The sequence below is a fragment of the Muntiacus reevesi genome, chromosome 3 (assembly GCF_963930625.1).
Source record: "Muntiacus reevesi chromosome 3, mMunRee1.1, whole genome shotgun sequence".
Lineage (NCBI taxonomy): Eukaryota > Metazoa > Chordata > Mammalia > Artiodactyla > Cervidae > Muntiacus > Muntiacus reevesi.
In genome coordinates, this window is record NC_089251.1 from 90,605,033 (window position 1) to 90,627,821 (window position 22,789).

The 22,789-nt window shown below is 47.4% G+C and overlaps 1 protein-coding gene across 1 annotated transcript; it reads right to left on the bottom strand.

Annotated features, from left to right (window-relative positions):
* Nucleotides 1-8,638: 8,638 nt before the first annotated feature.
* Nucleotides 8,639-10,484, bottom strand: EGR4 (early growth response 4). Its single transcript, XM_065927410.1, has 2 exons — nt 10,349-10,484; nt 8,639-9,954 (listed from the first exon to the last, which is right to left on the bottom strand). Exons 1-2 carry the CDS (start codon nt 10,482-10,484, stop codon nt 8,639-8,641), a joined length of 1,452 nt encoding a protein of 483 aa, XP_065783482.1.
* Nucleotides 10,485-22,789: the final 12,305 nt, after the last annotated feature.

Here is a 22,789-nt window from a genome sequence, read left to right on the forward strand (position 1 = left end):
GCCCAACATCTGTCCCTCTCAGAGTAGTCACTGTCACCTGGAAAAGACCCACGGGGGTCACTGCATCCAATCCTCTGCTTCTTGGTAGCTCTGACACTGCCTTTTCCGTTCTAAGCTCCCCCTCACTCTCAGGCTCCTGCAAGCATGCACACACCTCCCAAGGTCACACACACATGGCTCCAGCACCGGGATCCAGAAAACCACCTGGGTCCCTCACTGCAGACTCAACTAAGGAGAGAGCAGGCCCCACTCCTGGTCACAGGCAGAGGGTGGCAAGCGCTTACGGGCACCGTGGCACACACTGACATGCAAAGCAATGCAGTGGGGCACACATATCCAGATCTCTGTGGGCACAGTCACTGGCAGAAGCACCAGGATGTGAGAAAAAACATGCGTGCACACGCATGCACACCTCTAGACCATCACACGTGCACACAAACCCTCCCACCCTCAGACACCCGCACAGGTGCCCAGCCAGGCCTCAACACCAACCCCCTCCCCCACCCCTTTGCAGAAGCAGGTGGAAAGGGCTGGGGTTTGAGGGCGCTCTTTCTCCTCCCTCCCTCGGGTCCCTGCTCTCCAAGGTCCAGAGTCCCAGTGGGGTTTGGAGCCCGCCCCGCCCCCCAACCTGGCTTGAGGAACGAATGGCGAGAGGGGGGATGGGAAGCCTGATCTCGAATCGTTCTGATTTTAAGTCCTTATATTAACCCCTTCTTTGCCTCTGGCCTGCTCCAATCCCCCGCGGTCCGGGAGCCTCCCAGGCCTCCAGAGGGCTGTGGGGGAGAAGCAAGGGGAGGAGGCAGCGACTGGGGTCCTCCCTGCCTTCTCTCTAGGAGTGGTCCCGCAGCGCGCCCGCGACTCGCCCTTACCTCCTCCACCCCGCGACGAGGCCAGGCCCCGCGGCCCTCGGCTGGGGGTGCAGAGGCAGCCCCCGCGTGCCCGGGCCAGATGCAGGGCCGCCTCGGGGCCTCGGATCTCGCTCCCCTCCGCAGCCTCGGGTGGCCGCCGCGGCTGGCGCCCCCGCCTCCCTATCGGGGCGGGGGCGGCCAAGCCTCCCAGCCAGTCGCAGCGGGAGGGGCACACAAACAGGGTGGGGGAAGGAAGGAGGAGGGAGGAGGGGGCGCGCGGCCGGAGGAAAGGAAAGGAAGGGGTAGGGAGGCGGCGAGGAGGTGGGGCAGAGCCGGCCCCTCCTCCGGGGCGGGCTCTCCTGCGAGCTGGGGAGCGGCAGATGCCGCCAGAAGCGGCTGCGCCGGGACCCCACGTTTTCCGCGGAAGGTGGCTTCGGTGGGGGAGGGGTCCGCGGCGCCGCCCTGGGGGTGCTGGGGCCTCTCCGGCCGAGCTCCTCCTGGGTCCCTGTCTTCCCTGGTCGCGGCACCGCCCAGTGCACTCCCCCTGCCCCAGGCACCTCCGGTTGTGACTTTTGCTGCCCACCTTTAATTCGAACCTCTTCGCCCTAACCCTACCAGTCCGGTTTGGGCCTGCTCCCACCCGGGGCAAACCCTGGGGTGCGGAATTCTGTGGGTCTGGAAGAGGGCTGGCGCGCTGCGCTACTAAGATCTGCGCCACCGGCCCTACGCAGCCGCCAGGGATGCGCGCCTGGGGTGTGCACTCAGCGACTTCGGGTCACAGCCTTCGAGGAGACTGTCTGGCCCATCCTCTCTGGGCATCCCCAGCGACCCAGAGGAACTAGGAGTTCTTCGGCCAGACTCCACCAGGTCCCGGGACCCAATCTTGCCCTTGAGGGTGCCGTCTAGGAGCACATGTACCCCGTCACAAATCCTAGTCGGGACCTGGAGGGGGAAGAAAGGGGCTGGAGACCGCTGGTTCCTTCCCAGCCACTCCCATCTCAAACTTGGTTAGGGGAGAAGTCTGGCTCTATGGAACTTGAGCACCTAGAGGGCCCACCCTTGACTTGAGGCCCATCCAGCTGATGAAGCAGGAACAATCTGACTGTCCAAGCTTGGAAGAAGTTTATAGGACTGCAGTGGGTAAAATCGGATAGGGTGTTTGGGCTACTAAACCCAGGGATGAGATGAACTGAGCTTTGGATGAGAAAAAGAAGAAGGAATTTCAGACTAGGGGTAGTGCTTGCACACTGGCAAAGAAACCGGCTTGGGCAAAGTTGAGGGCCAAGACCATGAGGGGTTATCTGGCAGCAGCAGAAAAGAAATCCAGCACAGCCCCAGGATACTCCAGTAAATGACGCTGATGGGGACTCTCCTTCACCCCATCCTATTCCTGCTAAGGCAGGGTCATTGGGCATTTAGTATCTGGAAGGATAGTTTGTGGGCTTTCCTGATGGCCCACTGGCAAAGAATCTGTTGGCCATGCAGTAGATGCAGGTTCAGTCCCTGGGTGAGGAAGGTCCCCTGGAGAAGGAAGTGACAACCCATTCCAGTATTTTTATATACTGGAATACAGGAAACCCATTATTATATAATCTGAATACTGGAAACCCATTCAGATTTCCAATGTTCTGGGAAATCCCATGGACAGAGGAGCCTGGCAGGCTATAGTCCATGGGGTCACAAAGAGTTGGACACCAAAGAACCAACTAAACAGCAACAGGATAATTTGTAGAGCTGTCAGGTAGCTTCTCAAGAAAGGAAAATTTAACAAGGACCCAGACCAGTCAGTTCAAACTCCCCTCCTCCCCCACATCTTCTTTTCCTTCCCCTAGCTCCTGAATTTCTTTCCTCCTTGAGAAAGTCTTCTTAGATTGAGCAAATAAGAAATCGCTTCTCTTAAGACTTGTTATAACAGCTATTAACCAAATGCTGCATGCTTGGTCGCTTCAGTTGTGTCTAACTCTTTGTGACCCTAAGGACTGTGGCCTGCCAGGCGCCTCTGTCCATGGGATTCTCCAGGCAAGAATACTGGAGTGGGTTGCCATGTCCTCCTCCAGGGAATCTTTCCAACCCAATAATTGAATGTGATTCTCCTGCATTTCCTGCTTTGCAGGTGGGTTCTTTACCACTGAGCTACCAGGGAAGCCCACCCAAATGCTGGGCATTACACATCATTTTTGTATATATTACTCAAATTTCAGACCTATTGAGTAGGTATTATTATTGTACCCACTTTACAGATTGGGAAGCTAGAGTTCAGAGCTCAAAAAAGGGAATAGTCAAGATCTGAACTCAAGTCACTAAGTTCTAAGGTCTGTGCTTGAATATAGTGCCCCCCTGACACCCCTTGGCTGTATTAAGCCCATTGAACCTTCTGCTGCCAAAATGGAGATTCTCTAAATTCACCTGCTTTTGTAGACTGCCAAAAATATTCCTGTATTTTTTTGTTCTAGTGATGTTTGTTCTCACCCTGTGCTTCCTCTGAATCTGTAAAACCAATTTAGGGCATGCATGTGTATATACATGTGTTTTTGTGAATGTGTATATACATGCATATGCATACAAGTGTATATCTGTGCATATGCACATGTATGCATGTGTGTTAGTGAGTGCATGAATGTGTGAATGTATGCATGTGTACATGGGGGGTGTTTGTACATATGAATGAGTATATGAGTAAATGCATGTGTGTATGTAAGTAGGCATACATGTACTTGTATAAGTGTGTATTCAGGTGTGCATGTACACACACGTGCATATGTATATGTGCATCTGTGCCCAGGCTACATTTTATGGACAACAGTTCCTGCTTGGTTGTTATGGGAACCACAGTTCTAAAAATGTTAAACTGAATCCCACTCCATGTGGGCCAGAAAAACCAAAAGGGAGAGAGAGAGCTGAATAACAACAGACACATCTGGGGACCCAAAGCTGAGGCAGAGAATCATGGGCTCGGAAGAACTGGACAGGCACAGACCAGCCAGAAGTATGTCCTACTCATGGGGCCCCTGGGCTTGACTCAGGGCCTCAGTCTTGCTTCTTCCCATCCCCCTCCTGATCCTTCCCAGTTTCATGCTCTCCAACCACTTTCCTTCCTTCCTCGGCCCCTTCTCTTTTCCTCTTCTCCTTTTAGGCCTTTAGGCCTTTTTGTTTTTGGCCAATTAATCAGCACAATAATCAGGCACTTAAGGTGTACTGGGCAGAAGGCCTAGTGATACGGCGGTCACATGTGTGGATCAGACAAGGTCTCTGCCCTTGAAGAAGCTTAGTAGTTGGAGGATTTGGTGGGAAGATTCACGTGGGTGGAGGGGAGATGACGGAAGAGGATGGACTGTAAGTTTGGATCAGATATGGAGGGCTTTAACTGCAGTGTATTTTTTGTAGGAAGGTGCAAGCTGTGGTCAGTTTGAAATAAAACACTCTGAAAAACAGTTTAGGGAAATTACAGTGCTGTGCAGTGTGAAATGGAAGGAGAGAGAATGGGGGCTGAGGGACCACAGACGTGGTTTGGTATAGTACAAGCTTGTTTCAAACACGGCCAGAGGTTGGGGTGAAGAGGAAGGAAACAGCACTCTCAGTTGCTTTGTCAAACTCTCCCCCATGTCCCACATCATCAAGATGCTTACGACTCTTCCCTGTCTTTCCGAGACGAGAGCCAGGATTTGAGTGAGGCTTTGTTACTGATGTGTATGTGTGTCAAATTCTTCAGGTGCACTGGAAAGGAAAAAAATTGGTAACCACAGGCCCAACACATGGTGGGCACTCAGTAATACTTGTGAAACAAATGGATATATGGAAACGCACTGGTCTTAGACCTGGAAAGCCCAGATGCAAGGTCCACTTCAGTCTCTCATCGTCTGTGTGCTCTTAAGAAAATCCCCAAACTTCTCGGACCTCAATTTCCTACTCTGTAAAATGAGGGGTCAGTCAGGATGTTTTTGTAAGATCCTTCCAATTATTATGTGATTGTCATAGCCAAGGTGTTTGTATATGTGGAGGGGGTGGCATGGACTCAGGTGTTGGCAATAGGCACAAAGAGGATAAATGGGGGGAAATATTATAATAGAGGAATCTGTATCTTCTGGCTTTAGTTTTCAGCACTATTGTGGAATAAACCAAAGTCCCTCCTGCTAAAGAATGCATGGACTGATTCACAAAACATAACAGACATCTGAAATGCTCAACTGACCTTGCAAGAAAGGGAAGAAACTCTACTTGGACCAGAACAAGGGAGCTGAGAGCAACAGATGAGAGCACAAGATGTGCTGTGGAGGTATGGAGAAGGAAGACCTTCCCATATTGCTTGTCTGTCCCGACCTGAGCCCTGGGTGGAGAAGGGGAGTTGCCTCTGAGAAGCTGTAACTACTTGAGTTAAGAGTTTGAACTCACAACACCTGCACAATATAAGAATCCTAAGCCAAGAAATTAACATCAAGATTGGCCTTCATCAGTTGATATTCCTGGAATGCCTGGCAGAAGCAAGCACAAAACTGCTCAGGAGAAACATACCCTCCACCCAGGCTACCGAGTATTATTGACCAGGTAAATCCCCACTTAAGATGATCTCACAAGCTAAAAATTACAGTACATAAAAGCAAGCAATGTACCATAAATTAAGAGTGTGTAAGACCCTTTTGAACTTCAGTAAGATCCAGGAAATCTGAGTTGACAGCCTGGATGTGGGAGAGAGAGGGGTAAAAAATGAATCCCACAGAATTGGGAGTTATTTAGGTGATTTTGAGAACCATACAAATGGTGGTCTCCATTAGCATAAACTGGGTATACAAAAGGATGATTTGGTTTTAGACAGATTGTGTTTGAAAGGGTGGTGAGCCTCCCCATATAACATCCCCATATGGAGATGTTCATTATTCAGAGTCATGGGCTTCAGCTGGAGTAGAGATGAGGGCTGGCTGGCTTAGAAGTCATCTGTGTAGTGGTGATAGCTGAAAGCCTGGGAATTAACGTGCTCTCCAAGGAGAATGTTGAAATGGGGAATGAGGGTCCCAGAACTAAGTTTGGGAAAACACCCATGTTTTTGAGGACTAAATTAAAAATAGGAGCGAATAAGGAAAATGAGCTATTTGTCCCCGATTATGTTTGGGTCCTGGTTTGGGACAATTTTCTGAGTGTTTCACTTAATTCTTTCCATCTCTGGCCTAACATACTTTTCCCTCAAAATCCCTACGGGAAGTTCCAGTAAACAGAACAGTTTCTCTTGGGAATAAATAGCAGGGCCTTCTTAGCTGGGAGTTCTAGAACCCAGGCTGGGCCCTGGTACGAGCACCACTACTAAGCCACTTCTTTGGGGTGCATTTTTCTTATCAGTGATTTTAAGCCTAGGTGGGTGTGAGGACAAGGTGGGACACAATAGAGCTGACAGTACTTGATGCAATGCTGCTGAAGGGGGCGGGGATGGGGTGGTTAGACACCCCTCACCTTCTGCTCTTCTTACTTGTTCAGGTTGTGTAGTTTGAAACCAGTTGCTTGAAATCTGGGTCTTTATGCTCTTTCTTACCCTACTCTGCATGGGAAGTATAGTCAGGTGGTCTATGCCTAAAAAGTGAAAGGTGTGGCCACTTAAATAGTAAGATAATGAGAGTCATCATCATCTTCTGTCTCCATGGATCTACCACTTCCCTATCACAGTGCCTGGTGCTCCACCATTTGAGACTCACTACAGGGTTAAACGCTGCCCTGTACAGGCTGCTCTGTGAAAATGCTGACTCTCCCAGAACTGTTAGTTGCTCAGTCGTGTCCAACTCTGTCGAACCTGCCAGGCTCCTCTGTCCATGGAGTTCTCCAGGCAAGAATACTGGAGTGGGTAGCCATTCCCTCCTCCAGGGGTTCTTCCTGACCCAGGGTTGAACCTTGGGTCTCCTGTATTGCAAGTAGATTCTTTACTGTCTAAGCCAGGGAAACCCCTCCTAGAGGAGGGAGCAGTGAATCCTTTACCACAGACTGGTTTATTAGATACAAGGTACTCAACCACATGAAAGTACTTAGCACTTTGGGAGAAAAATGGGTAGAATTCACTGACTTGATAATTTTGTCTCTCGTCAACCGGAGTCGGGGGTGGGGGTGGAGGGTGACCACATCTCTGAAGGAATGAAGTGGCCAAAGGATCAAAAGCTGGGTTGATCTGGCATCTCAGGGCTATAGGACTCTCTTAATTCAGGAATAGCTCAGCTGAGAAAAGAATGAAGTGCTCAAGACAGGCTCTATCCTTTCCTTAGCAGAGAGGAGCTATCGGGGAGGAGAGATGGGGGTGCACAGCAGGCTTTTAATACTCCAGCATCTACCCAAGATGGCCAGGAAAAGTAAAAGCTTTTGAGTTGGGAACTTAGGGAGTAAAGGGAGGGCCAAGATTCACCCATTACCCACTTTCCCCATCACAGGATCATACTTTCCTCACCATCCTCCTAGCTCCACTCCCCACTTCTGCCCACCTCTTTCCCCCAAAGCCATAGATGTTCACCGGGAAGGAGAGTTACGGAAAAGGGGCTGTGGTCATTGCATGACTAGGTGGTAAATGGACTGCTTGGGAAAAGCAACTAATGTGACTGTGAGCCTCTGACAAACATCCTCTCCTTACTGGGCTTGGCTCTTCTCATCAATGGTCTAGCTGAATGCTGAGTCCCTTCTGGCCCTGACAGCATGTCATTCTTATACAGATGCAAACGCACTGGCTGTGATAACCAATACTCTGGGCGTTCACCAACAGCACTGAAATACTGCAGTCTTTTGCTGCTGTAGCTACTGCCTGGAGCTCCCTCTAGTTGCCAAATCTATTTCACCTCTTGCTAAGATGCCTTTCCAAACAGTGATTTTAAGCTGAGGTGCCGCCATGCTGGAGCTGGGAAAAAAGCATTGGCTTTGGAACCAGACAGCTCTGAGTTTGACCCTGTCTGGGTTACCCAGCAAGTTACATTCTTTGCTTCCTTATGTTTCACTCAAGATTGCCAGGACTAAGGAGGATAATATACGCACAATGTTTAATGCCTAAGCCTCTCCACGACTCTCAAGTTCCAGAAACACCTTGAACCATTAGGTCAGCTGTGATTAAATTCATTCGTTAATGCAGTACATATTTATTGAACGCCTATCACATGCCATAGTGCCTGATAGTAGGTGTGTAATGACTCCATGAGCATGACATCTCCTTTCTTTTCTGGCACACATCCTCATGGGGCGGGGGTGGGGGGGGTGGGGGGGTGGTGGTGGTGGTCAGGAGCTTGGATGGCAGATTCAATAAGCTTTTAGCACAATAATTTTAATTGCAAAAATAAACAGTTCTGTCAACTGCTTGAGAGTAGCGTCTGCTTTACAAAAATTAACAACAAAAAGGAAATAACCCCAAAGCAAAACGTTACAACAAATGGCCGCTGGAAACGACATTGCTGTACAAAATTTTGCGCGAGACCAGCTCGGCGCTACCCCAGCCTGTCTCTGGGGGGTCTTCGAGGGGGCGTGGGGCGTGCGCCAGTTACAAAGAGTGTTTTAAGTTCCAAGTAAGTGCCTGCTCAGTGGGGTGGCCCAAGAGAACTTCCCTCCAAAGCGCTGCCGACTCAAAAGACAGCGGCTAGACCACGGGAGCTGTCCGTGGAGCTGGTGCTGAACAGGGTGTGTGCGGCGGGCGCTTCAGGGGAACTAGAAGCCGGACCAGAGGCCCGCCCTAGGGCGTGCCGAAAAAAAGTGGGCAGAGGAGTGGGGAGGAGGGCGGAGGGTGGGGGCAGGTTTTCTCTTGCGTGCCAGATTGCAGCGCCCCAATCTACAAACCCATTTCACCCTCACAGGGCTGCGAAGGAGAGGCCCAACGAATAAAAGCCAAGGCCCTTGAGCCGCTCCTCGGCGCGCGCCTTCTGCTTGAGGTGCACCTTGCTGTGCCGTTTCTTCTCATCGCTGCGCGCGAAGCGGCGGCCGCACACGTCGCAGGCAAAGGGCTTCTCGCCCGTGTGCGTGCGCACGTGTGTGGTAAGGTGGTCGCTGCGGCTGAAGTTGCGGAGGCAGATGCGGCACTGGAAGGGTTTGTGGCCAGTGTGGATGCGCAGGTGGCGGTTGAGCTCGTCGGAGCGCGCGAAACTGCGTACACAGCTCTCCACCGGGCAAGCGAACGCCTTTGCATGCGGCCGAGGGCAGAAGCAGCGTGCGCTGCACTTGCCGCCCCGGCGGCCCTTGCGCCGCGCCTTGGCTGAGGGGAATGGGGCCGGCGGCGGTCCAGGAGGTTCAGGCACCGCGCTGCTCGCGGGGATGTCCGCCACCAGAGGTTTCGGGAAGTCCGCCGCGGCGCTGCGAAGGCCCAGCGGGGAAAGCTCAGGCTGCGTACCTTCTAGAAACTCTCCGCCTTCGCCGCTACTCCCTCCCTCCCCTCTAGGAGGGGTCAGGAGCCCCGGGAGGCTCTCAGCTCCTTCTCCTAAGTCACCTGGGGCCAGCGGGAAAGCATCGTAGGTCCCCACGGTGTAGAGTCTGCTGGCAGGGCCACTCGGCAGCTCCGCGGGGCAGCTGATGGACAGCAGGTCTTCAATCTTGGCCCCCATCGAGGGGAAACGGGCCTCCGGGGCGGCCTGGTAGCCTCCCTGTGACCCACAGCTCCCTGGAGCCCCGGCTGAGAGCAGCTCCCATGGAGAGTACGGACCTTTGAAGGCCGAGGCAGTGTCCAGCGCAGGGGAAGCCGGAGGAGCCCGGAGGCCTGGCTTGACGTCGGGTGGGGAGAGATGAGGCTCATACAGGCACTGTGAGGGGGCGCCCGCCGAGGGCGAGGCCTCCCAGAACGCCTCTGGGAAAGCGGCAGCGCCCAGATCGGGGGAGAAAAGGTCTGGCGGACCTGGCAGCAAGGCGTCGGAGCCTGCGGAAAAAGAGGCGTCCAGAGGAGACCGGGATGCTGCCGCCTCAGAGCCGGAGAAAGGTGTCAGGCCTAGGATGCCCGACATGAGGTTGAAGAGTGCTTCTGGATCGTGCGGGTGTTCGGGTACTGCCTGGATGAAGAAGCTACCACTGTAGCCGAGGCCAGGGGGAGGCGTGGGCGCAGGCCCCTCCAGGAGGCAGGAGTCGGTTAAGTACTCCCCGGCGCCACAGCTGCTCAAGGCCCAGCTCAAGAAATCACCTGCTGAGGAGGGAGCAGGAATCAGCTCCGCGCACATCAAAGCCGGAGCCTCGGACAGCCCGCAGCCCCTACCCAAGGAGCCCTCGGTGCTCGCTGACACACGCAAAGTGCCTTTTGCACATTCCGATTCAGCAGGAGCCGGCATACGCCCCAAGACATACATACAAACATGCACACACAAAACACACGTGCAAAAGGACGCCTGGATGCACGCACAGGTTCCTGCGGAGGCGCTGGAGGCCCGGTGTGGGTGGGACTGGGGGTGCGCACCACAAGACCCCGAATCTCCTTCCGCCCCTACCCCTACCGCTCGAGCGTTCCCATCCCCGCCTGTTCTCAGGCACCTCGCGTCCCCGCGGTGCGCCGCCGTCTGAGCACCCCTGGCCTCGCTCCTTACCTCCCGGATAGCCGGCGGCTGCGGATGGGTCCCTGGCGGGCAGCCGGGTCAGGTCGGTACTGGGTTCAGAGCAGCAGCCCTCGGTAGACTTTACTAGGAGCGCGTCGGGGCCGGAAAACTCGCTAAGGTGGAGCATGGCTCGGCTGCGGCGGCGGCGGGGCTCCCGGGGCCTCGCCCGCTGGGCTTGGGGGCGCGCGGATAGCGGAGAGCCGACAGTCAGGGCGCCGGCACCTCACAGACCTAGAAGCTCGGACTCCTGGCTCTCACCTCTGGGAAAGGTTTGGGAAGGGGTGGCTGAGGCGCCCTCGCGCTGGGAGGTGGCAGTTCCTCGGCTCTCCAAAGCGCAACCGGGCTCCCCCAACCCGCGGCCCCCCCACTTATATAGCAGCGGCGGCGCTGGCTCAGGGCTTCCGACTCCCCGGGCCACTGCCATTTCGGGAGGCCCCGGCCCTGCCGCCGTGACGTAAATGCCCAAACATGGACACAGGATGTGTGCCGGGGACTCCCGAAAAGGAAAACTCGGGCTGTGACGTCGTTGCCTCAGCCGTCGCCGGGCCCGCGCCGCTGCGTGCGCGCGCACTCCCCAAGCGTGGAGCCCCGTGCGCGCCGGGACCGCGGGTACCCCTGGCTGGGGCGTGCGCCGCGTGGCTCCGGACGTCTAGAAAGTGCTCTTCTTTTCTGGAGGCAGACGCCGAAAGACGGCTAAAAAACACCGCATGGATTTAGGGATTCCATAATTTGGGTTCGAAGCCTCTTTCTGTCAACTACTAGCTGTGTCGTTATATCTCCCCAAACGTCAGTTTCCTCACCTGTGAAATGGAGATACACATATCCACTTCATAAATTTGCTATGAAGAGTCATTGGATTAGAGCATATGAAATTCTAGGCACAGGGGCACTCAATAAACCGTAGAGATTATTGCCGTAATTCAGTATTTGCTCACGTCTATGTGTTTTTCATTTTCTTAATAGTTTTGTTGTTTTTGGTTAGTTTGTGCTAAGAAAAATAGCATTTAAATTTAAAAGAGTCACATCTTGAGAAAAAACGTCAATTAGCACAAAATTGTATATTCAAGATTGAAAAGTAAAGGTCTCTCTTTACCCACCAGTTTTTTTTTTTTTCAGAAAAAAATTATACATACGCAAGCATCCACACTGTCTTGCAGTAGCATTTTCCCCAACTTGTAACAGCTGAGAGATTGACTCATGTCTTAACATAAAAGAGCTTGATCCTTCTTTTGTAAGGCTGTATAGTACTCCACAGCAAGGGCCATCAATTTGTCCCTTATCCATTAACATATAGAAAGCTTCCAGTCCTTTGCTCGCCATCGTTGTTGTGGTCTTTGAGTGTATAAGTGTGAATATATCTGTGGGATAAATTGCAGTGAGTATAATTCTAGATCTAGTTCAGTTCAGTCACTCAGTTGTGTCTGACTCTTTGCAAACCCATGAATCACAGCACGCCAGGCCTCCCTGTCCATCACCAACTCCTGGAGTCTACCCAAACCTATGTCCATCGAGTCGGTGATGCCATCCAGCCATCTCATCCTCTGTTGTCCCCTTCTCCTCCTGCCCCCAATCCTTCCCAGCATCAGGGTCTTTTCCAATGAGTCAACTCTTCGCATGAGGTGGCCAAAGTGTTGGAGTTTCAGCGTCAACATCAGTCCTTTCAATGAACACCCAGGACTGATCTCCTCTAGGATGGACTGGTTGGATCTTCTTGCAGTCCAAGGGACTCTCAAGAGTCTTCTCCAACACCACAGTTCAAAAGCATCAATTGTTTGGCGCTCAGCTTTCTTCACCATCCAACTCTCACATCCATACATGACCACTGGAAAAACCATAGCCTTGACTAAATGGACTTTTGTTGGCAAAGTAATGTCTCTGCTTTTAAATATGCTATGCAGGTTGGTCATATCTTTCCTTCCAAGGAGTGTCTTTTAATTTCATGGCTGCAGTCACCATCTGCTAATAAGAGTATGTAAAATTTTGATACAACTGGCAGTTGTCCTCCAGAGAAGTAGGGCCAATTCCTGGTCCCTCTTCCCTCACCCACAAGGTTTGAGATGCCTTTACAGTAGTCTTTTTTTTTTTTTTTCTGCCTCAGTATAAATGACTGTTACTCTAGGGATATTGTTCCCAGGAGCACACAGAGAATTTATAGGCTATACATGCCTGGAATCAGTTCCTGGAATAATTGGGCTTCTTCTGCGAAACTTAAAAAAATATATTTCCTAGTGTTAAGGAGGCTGTGTTAACTCCAGCAAAGGCTAGTCAACTCCAGCAAAGAAGCCTGCCTGCCCTCCTGATCCCATCTCTCTTCTTCTATAGTTTTCACTTTGTTTTATTTTCTCATCTTTAAAAAATTTTCATTTTATTTTGTGTTATAGCTCACTTAACTCCTTTCTGGACCAAATTAGGAAAGTAAGTAAATTAAGTATGTTTTTCTTTACAAAGAGCATCAATTCTTGAGACTCTGGGTGCCATATGGTATGGAGGGCAGGCTGGGATCCCGTCTTCCTTAGGAATGGAAACGGAGTCATTTAGGGGTGATGGGCTATAGCATGACTGGCAGTATATCTCCAAGCCCCCCTTGCCCAGCCTCCTTTTTCAAGGGAGACTGCCAGGAATGCCCAAAACCCTCCATGTGTTTACCCTATGTTCATTATGCAAACATTCATTCATTTAACTTCTCAATGTTTGTTCATTCAGTATTCATTCCTTAAGTGCCTACTATGGATCAGAAGGTAGATTTTGGTTTTTATTCTACAAGGACTGTGAGATATATCTCCATCCCCATTCCACAACAGTGCTAAAGTGTGTTCACAGAATATGGCATCATATAATCCCCCCAAAAACACATGCTGACATGCTTGCATTCATTTTCTTGTGCCTGGAATTCACGTACGTCCAGAATGACCTAACAAATGCCATAGACATAGGTCGTGTTAGCAGCACATGTGTTTCCATGTAGGAAATGCAGAAACTCAGCACTTGTCTGTAAGGATTAGGCACACAGGCCACCATTTCTTTTATACTCTATTTCAGACCCTGATTTGAATCCTAATCCAAATGCATTGCCAAAGCCAGGTGAGCCCGTACCAGACACGCAGGGCACACATGTCTCCAGTCCTTGCTGGCATCTTGCTGCCTGGGAGGGAGGAGGAGTGGGGAAGTTTGACTAGGCCAGTGGCCAAGGCTCCCCAGGTTGCCCCGTCGGGCCAGATTGGCCAGCCCCAGGTTCTCCGTCCCTCTGCTGTTCTTCCCTCTGCCACAGCATTCCTCCTCCCTCTTAGTCATGGATAATTCCCCTACACCTTTGGCAAGTTCCCAGGCCATTGCTGCTCTTTGCCAAGGGCCGTTGGGCTAAGTCTGTGTTAAGACAAAGGTCCAACTTCCTTGTGTTAGAGGCCAGGCCTGGAGGCAGAGCTGGGAAGGCAGAGTGATTAGGAGAGGAGACAGGGGACACAGCTTGTGTTCTGGGTGTGGGCTGGCCCACATTCCCACCCCTGTGTCCTCACGTTCGGTGCATGCACATCCCCATACTCTCACACATGGGACCTCTGGAGGGCAGTTGCATCTACATTTGGCTCTTTGAGGAGGAGGAGGGAATATAAAGGAGGAATGAGCATTTTGTAGCCCTTCACAGCTCAGCCCATCTTACTCCCAAATTTTAAGAGCTTGAAAATAGATCATAAGGAATTCCCTGGTGGTCTAGTGGTTAGCATTTGGCACTTTCACTTTTGGCTGGGGTTCAGTCCCTGAACAAAAGCTCCATGGAATAATGAATTGAAGACCCACTTCAGATGAGGAAACACACTTAAAAATGTTAAACAACTCCCTCAAGGCCACACTTCTATTCCGTGGTGGGACTGACACTCAAGCCCAGACTAGCCTACTCTGTCAGATAATGTAGGAAAAGATTTTACAAAAATATTAAAATGGCTGTATGTGGAGAATCTTCCTCTAGCTTTTCAAATGTACAAACTCCATTTGGCTAGTATCCATCCGTGCAAGAATTCTCTGGAGTCACCGCCATTAGGAACACGGTGGGTCCTCTCAGATACATGCTGAGGAGGACAGCATGCAAGGCTCTTGGGAGACGGTGTGAAAGGTGGTGGTGGTGATGATGTATCTGTGACTGTGGGCAAAGAGAGAGGAAATTTCTGGCTCTCGTGGGAAAAGGTGATGGAAGGAGAGTTTGCTTTCTAGACAAGCATTGAATAGACAATTACTGAATGAATTAATGAATGAACAAATTCATTCATCAAATGTTCATTGAATACAACCCTGTGCCAGGTGCTGCACGGGCCCTTCAGATGCGGATGCCGATGTCTCAGGGGTGAGATTGGAAGCTCTGGATCCAGGGAGGGTGGAGGGAGAGGGATCAGAGAAGTAAGCCTCCCTTTTCTCTCTTCTGGGAAGGGCCCAGACCCTGCCATCATTCTGGTAATGCTACTGTCTCCTCCCCCACTCCCCACCTTGATCTCTCTGCTCTAAATATCATTGTGTTCAAATAATAGTGTATATTTTAAAAGACTCCAAGAAGACAGCTGCCTCCGAGTATTAATCATGAAGAGGCCAGCGCTCAGTCTCCATGGCGACTCCTGGCACAGAATGCCGAGGAGCAGCTCCACGTCCCACTTCCTGGAGCCATGGAGATGCAGGCACACAGCGTTTCTCTTCTTCTCTTTTCTCCTCTCCCTTTCCTTTCTTCTTCTCTCCTATCTCCCCTTCCACTGCCTCTCATTATTCTCCCTAGAGGGTTTATTTAAAAGCAGGGGCAGAGGCAAGATCCAGATACCCGACTAGCACAGAGTAAGGCCATTGAGGCTGCAGTAGAGATGAAGTTTGTTTCCAGTTGCAATTTCTGCAGTGCATAGCGCGCCTCCCCAAGACCCTGCAGTGCCCCTGTGCTTCACTGGCCACTAGGCCAGAAGGAGTCCAGTATCTGTCCCTGAGGCAAGTGACCCACCATCAGGGTCCTTTGTACCCCTCCTTTTCCCTGACCATGTTCAGTTGTTGGTTTATGGTTTGGATTCTCAATATTACTGGGTTTTTTTTTTTTCTTTTATGACCACAAAAGTAACATAGGCTCATTGGAAAAAGACAAACATTAAAATTTATAATGTGAAAAATGATACATACAATTCTATACCCAGATATATAAAATTTAAAAGTTTCAGGTTGATTCCTTTAGGTTTTCTTCATGCATATTCACTTCTCGTCCATCTATTCAGTGGTAGCATTGTTGTACTTGTCATTATTTATACCAGTGGTATCGTACTATACATAATCTTGTATGACATTATACACTGAACAGTTTTTCTTTTTCCCTAATCATGGTACAGACTAACTTAAAGTCTTATAAGTTATAACCATATATATGTGTATATATATATAAATATATCCTTATATTTATATAACCTTAAAACCTATAGCAATTAATAATTGCTCCAGAGTATTCCATCATGTCAATATATCTAATTTTTTAACTTGATAGTTTTCTTTTTTCACTATTATAAAGAATCTGGCTATGCACAGCCCTTTATGTGTACTTGGTGTACTGATGGGGTAATAACGATACAATATGCTAGGCGACATTTGTGTACCACTTACTATGGGCACTATTAACTGGATATTGAGAGCTTTACATGTACTCGCAAGTACATGTAAATCCTCACGATGACTTGTTAAGTACTATTAACTATCTCTGCCTCATAAATGGGGAAATCGCAGCATGAGGAGGTTAAGAAACGTACTCAAGTTTACAAGGTTAAGACTAACCTACAGTATAATCATAGAATAGATTCCAAAAAGTAGAATTCCTAGGTCAAAGGTAGAATATTTAAAATTACAGTGTATGTTGTCAAACCTTCCTCTAAAATGAGTGTTCCAATTTGGGGCCAGAGAGCAGAATATGAGAGTCAACCAGTACGCATTTCTGGAAAAGGTATTCCCGTGATATTTTAATTTACATTGTAAAATTATTAGTAAGGACAAGAAACTTATCATGGGACCTTATTATTTCCTCTTCTGTGATCTAGGGACCTAATGCCTCATCCAGAGACTTCTGAGTAGGAGACTTTCTTGTGCTCCTTACATTCCTGCAGCGGACACTGGAGAGGAGGCTGTTCTTGCATGAACTGATGTAGGGTCTAGGGGATTTTGTTCTTGCATGAACTGGTGTGGGGTCTAGGGGATTTTGTTCTTGCATGAACTGGTGTGGGGTCTAGGGGATTTTGTTCTTGCATGAACTGGTGTGGGGTCTAAGGGATTTTGCACTCTCCTTATTTTTTTTTTTCTAGTTTGAGTCATGATGGAGGTAGAGAAGAGAACAAGGTGGCTGGAAACCACTCAGGAAAAGCTTCCTAGATTCTCCCAAAGCAGCTTCTAAACTTCTCTCACAGGAGAGAGGGAGGTTATTCTTTCTCTTATCTTCCATTCTACACTCCTCGTTGGGCAAAATCAGCATTGTACAGAGCTGATCACAGAGGAGGTATGACTAGGGTGAGTTCTAGGAGGGTCAGAGTCAGGGGGGTGGACAGAATGACATCTCAATGCTGCTGCCCACCCTGCAATTTGGAATCAACCTCCTTTGTCTCTAAGCCTGTTTCTCCATTTGTGAGCAGTAGTGGACTTGGATCTTGATATGTGCTTTTATTTGATTAGGTAATGGTGTTCAGAGCATTGGTTTTCAGGTCATGAACTGAGACGGTGAAAAAGAGGCCAAGAGTAGAGTGGGAGGCCTAGAACTCTGGAAATGGAATGGAATCAGAAATGGAATCAAAAAGAAACCTGGTAAACCTCCCCAGCATACCTCTCGTCTCCCTGGCCTCCTCCTGCTTCCTCACACCTGTGCTCATCTCATTTTTTTCTTTTTTTTTTTTTTTTTGGATCACCTCTCCTCCTCCATCCTGTAATATTGTTCCTTAAACTGGTTTGAAGTAGACTGGTCAACGCACTGAGATCCAAAATACTCAGGCAGTTTATCTACAACCTGGCCGGATTCCTCTGTGTCCCTGAACCCTGTCCACCACTAAGCTGGGTTTCTGCTTGCAAGTGGTAGAAGTGCAACCCGAATTAGTTTAGACCAAAAAAGGAATTTGTCAGTTCATAGACTCCAAGGGAGTATCCAACAATGACCCTACAAGGGAGTAGAGACACAGCTGATGTTATGAGCTGGTAGAACCAGGGGCAAAGAGTTTTTCAGATAGTTTCAGCTCTTTCTCTTTTCTCTCACTTATGACTGAAAACTTGGCAACTAGCAGATTCTGTATTCTCCATGCCCACCTTCTGTGATTATGGGTTCTCATTCTCAATTCCAGGTAGGAAACCCTAGGAAAGCCTTCTGCTGTCCTACTTAAGATGATGATCCAGCTAAGGATCAGGGTAGTACAGCTGATGAGGTCACTCGAGGCTTGCACTTAGGTCTTAAGAGCCATTCCTGGAGAAGGAAGCCAGTGGGAGCCGAGAACCTCCCAAGAGGCCTCCACCTCAGGCACTGAGGGCAGAAGCTGGGAAGCACTGGGCTCTGCAGGTTCTCCAATGCTCCTGGAGCAAGTCACCGATTCCATCTGTCTGCCAGCTCCAAGGAGTGCTGCCCAAAATAAAAATCCCCAATTAGTAATTCTCGAAATCCAGAAAACCAGTGTATTTGTTTCCTAGAATAATCTGGAGCCATACTTGGCTTGGCAACCAGTGAGCCCCACAGATGCATGTAGTGTACCGTGTGAAGACCCCAGCAGGGACCCTTCCTCAGTCAGGGCATGACGGGGAGCCCCTGGGGGCCCCTGCCCAGGGAGCAGCAAGCAGGGGCCGAGAACAGAACCGGCTTTATCAATCGTGTGTCATGGGCTCCTCAAACAGGGAGTTAGGGAACGGAACATCAACAGGACTTCTAAATACCACTCCCCATAAAGGCCAGACTAGGCCCACACGGCCTGCAGACTCATAGGGAATCCCATAATGGAGTAGTGACCTCCAGCCTGGAATCAGGGGAACTGATTCCAACCCAGCTCTGCTGTTAGCTTCTTCTGTGACCCTGAACAAATTCCCAATCTTCCTGTGCTTGCATTTCCTCACCTGTGAAATGGTAGTATGTTATTTGCTCTACCTACAGTCAGAGCACTGAGAGCTAGAATGAACAAATTAGGCAGCTGAAACACAAGTACTGTAGCAATGAGAGATGATATGAGAAGCAGTGTATCTGCTTAAGAAACAGTGGATAACCCCTGCCACCCCCAAATGTGCTCCCTGTTTTCTGGGCACCTCTTTATATGGGGGTGAGACTAATCACCATGACCTAGATTTTATTTTCAGTATAAAACGTCATCTATTTTATTGTATCACATTATTTTTGTGGGTAAGGAATTTGAATAGGGTTTGCATTTTTCTGCTCCACATGGCTTTTTATTTTGAAAAAAAATTAAAAAGTTGAAGTATAGTTAACTTACAATATTGTATTATGAATAGTTTTAGGCATACAGCAAAGTGATTCACATACACACATATATTCTTTTTCAGATTCTTTTACACTAGAGGTTATTATAAGATATTGAATATAATTCCCTTTGTTGTAAGTGGGTCTTTGTTTCTTATGTGTTTTATATATTATAGTGTATATATGTTAATCCCAAACTCTGAATTTATCTCCCCTACAGTCCCCTTGGTTACTATTAGTTTGTTTTTTATGTCTGAGTCTGTTTCTGTTTTGTAAATAAGTTCATTTGTATCACTTTTAGATTCCACATGTAAGTGATCTCATATATGATATTTATCTTTTTCTGTCTGACTCACTTCACTAGAGTATGAAAATCTGTAGGTTCATCCATGTTGCTACAAACAGCATTATTTCATTCATTTTTATGGCTGAATAACATTCCATGGTATGTGTGTACCACATATTCTTTATCAATTCATCTGTCAGTGGACATGTAGGTTGCTTCCAGTCTTGGCTGTTGTAAATAGTGCCGCTATAAACATTGGGGTGTGTGTATCTTCTCAAATTAGATTTTTCTCCATACACACCCAGGAGTGGGATTGGTGAATCAGATGGTAACTATTTTTAGTGTTTAAAGAACCTCCATACTGTTCTCCATAGGTAGCTGCATCAATTTACATTCCCATCAACAGTGTAGGAAGGCTCCCTTTCCTCCACACTCTTTCCAGCATTTATTATTTGTGGACTTTTTAATGATGGCTATTCTGATCGATGTGAAGTGATGCTTCATTGTAGTTTTAATTCGCATTTCTCTAATAATTGGTGATATTGAGAATCTTTTTATACAGATGCCTATTGGCCATCTGTATGTCTTCTTTGGAGAAATGTCTGTTTAGGTCTTCAGCCCATTTCTGTTTGTCTTTTGGCCATGCTGCGTGACACATGGGATTGAACCTATGCCCCCTACAGTGGAAGCACAGAGTCTTAACCACTGGACAGCCACAGAAGTCCCTTTTCTGTGCATTTTTTTATTGTTTGTTTTTTTGATATTAAGCTATATGAGCTATTTGTATATTTTGGAACTTTATCCCTTGGCTGTCTCATTGTTTGCAAATATCTTAATATTTTCTCCCAATCCATAAGTTATCTTTTTGTTTTGTTTATGATTTCCTTTGCTGTGTAAAAACTTTTAAGTTTAATTAGGTCCTATTTGTTTGTTTATTTATTTTTATTTCCATTACCATAGGAGACAGCTTCCGCCCCTCCCCAAATTGCTGTGAATTACATCAAAAAGTATTCTGCCTATGGATTTCTACAGAAGTTTTATAGTATCTGATTTTACATTTAGGTCTGTGATCCATCTTGAGTTTACTTTTGTATATGTTGTTAGAGATTGTTCTAACTTTATTACTTTACATGTAGCTGTCCAGTTTTCCTGGCACACCACTTATTGAAGAGACTGTCTTTTCTCTGGTGTATAGTCTTTCCTCCTTTGTCATAGATTAATTGACTATAAGTGCATGAGTTTATTTTTTTTCCCATTTATTTTTATTAGTTGTAGGCTAATTACTTTACAATATTGTAGTGGGTTTTGTCATACACTGACATGAATCAGCCATGGATTTACATGTATTCCCCATCCCGATCCCCCCTCCCACCTCCCTCTCCACCCGATCCCTCTGGGTCTTCCCAGTGCACCAGGCCCGAGCACTTGTCTCATATAAGTGCATGAGTTTATTTCTGGACTTGCTATCCTATTTTATTGATCAATGTGTCTGTTTTTGTGTCATTATCATAACTGTTTTGATGACTGTAGCTTTGTAGCACACTCTGAAGGCCATAACCTGAATTTTATGACTATCTATTTTCTTCCAATCCTTGCTCTCCTTCACTCATTTATTCATTCATCTAAATATTTATTGAGGACTTAGCTTATCAACACTTCAACAAATTATTAGAAATGTGTGAAGCATGTGAAACTGGGGGAAGAACAGGGTGGTTTGGTATCATCGAATGAGGCAGGAGATAGTTATCTAGCCAAGAAATTTTGGGGGAGGCCTCCTCAAGGGAGTGACATTCTAATTGAAACCAGAAATTTCAGTAAAAAGTTATCAAAGAGAAAAGGAAAGGTTGAGTGGGGAGAACATTCTAGGCAAAAGGATAGCATGTGAAAAGGCCTGAGTTAAGAAAGAGGAGTGGAGGAGAGAGAAGGTGTCAGGGAACTGAAGGAAGGCCACGATGGCTGGATGGTAGGGTGTAACAGAGGCTGGGAAATGGGGAAGAGGGGATAGTCTGGAGGGGTGGGCAGCCTCAGGATCATAGAGGACCTTTTAAAGCATGTTTAGCATCTGGATTCTATCCTCAGGGCCATAGATGTACCGTAAAAGAGCAACTCTTAAGGGTATGGTTTGATGACTTGATGCCCAAATCAAGATACAGAACATTTATATCCCCCAGAAAATTCCCTGTGCCCCTCTCCAGTCGGGGTAACTACTTCTTTCAATTCTATCCCTATAGATCAGTTTTTGCCCGTTCTTGAACTTCATATATATGGAATAATTCAGGGCATACTGTTTTGTGTCTGACTTCTTTTGCTCAACACAATGTCAGAGTTATCTACTACATGTTTTGCATGTATCAATAGTATATTCATTTTTTTTTGTTAATTACTGACTAGTATGCCTTTGTTTGAACATACCATAGCTTATTTATCCATTCTCCTACTGATAGAAGCAGGTTTTTTTGGTGGTTGTTTTCTTTTATGTTTGTTTGTTTTGAGGAATCCAAAAGTTAAATGATTTAGAAATGAATGACAGTGAAAAGATATAACAGTTATAAACTCTTATGCTCTACTATATAGCATTAAAATACACAAATAAAAGCTATGAATAAAAGATCTCATTTACTTTAGCAAAAAAAGAAATTTTGTAAAAATCTAGTAATAAACTCAAGCATGTGTAAGATGAATATGAGGAAAACTATAAAATTTCCCTGAAGGACATTAAAAAATAGAATAAGTGGGGGCATATGTTTTCTCAGATGGAAAGACTCAATATTATAAATGTGTCAAACTGTCAGTGTCAGTGGGTTCTCTATGAAGCAGACGTGGAGATAGTCAGGAGTCCATGGGGTTCCCTGGGGAGTAACATAAGTGAGAGAGAAGAGAGAAGTCGGAGAGCCTCAGTTTGCAATGCATACCTGACAGGGTTTCAGTCAACTTGGTGATGAATTCCAGAGCGAAGAACACCCATTGTGAGACTCTTGCTCTGGGAAGGTGTGGCCAGTTCCCTGATAACCTGCTCTGTGCTCAGTCATTGGTGGGAGCCTTCCTTGAGAAAGCATGGCCTTGGCTTGGAAGCTGAGGTGAAACTTAATGTCTGGGGGCTCCATAATATCTGTACTGAACAGCAAGTTCGTTCTTTTATTTTTTAACCAATTAATTATTTCCTTTTATTTTTAGTGAACTCAATAAGCAGAATCTCACATTTTATACCATGTAAGCATCCCTCAAATTTTTAAAATAAGATCTTTTGAGACTTAAAACAAGTTCTTTCAGTAAGACTATTCTGATCTCATCATAAATGTGGTGCTAAAAGATGAAAATTATAATCAAGAACTTAGAATTATTTATTATACTCTATTCAGAATATGAAAATTTGACTTTTCTTATTTGAGCATAGGCAAATACATTTAAGTATGTGATTGTGCCTTGTGCCTGTAAATAATGAGTGGGGAAATTCACTTAACGGGGGAACATGTCAAAACATTAGTCAGCAAGTCCGATCTTGAAGCAAAACTTGAGGGGGACACCTTTATAGCTGCCACAGTCACTTCTCCCCAAATTAATCTGTAAATTTAATGCAATTGCAATAAAAAATGCAAAGATGACATGATTGTGTACAGAAAAATCCAAGGCAATAAACAGATGAATTATGAGAAATGAGACTTTACAAAAGTTTCTTGATACAAAGTCAACATATAAAAATCTATTTTTCTAT

Bases quoted from the DNA above. Each gene is read 5' to 3' on its own strand.
- EGR4 (XM_065927410.1), bottom strand. From the start codon at position 10,484: ATGCTCCACCTTAGCGAGTTTTCCGGCCCCGACGCGCTCCTAGTAAAG. The intron at 9,955-10,348 runs GTAAGGAGCGAG...CTCCCTCCTCAG, and splicing joins AGCCGCCGGCTATCCGGGAG to CAGGTGATTTCTTGAGCTGG.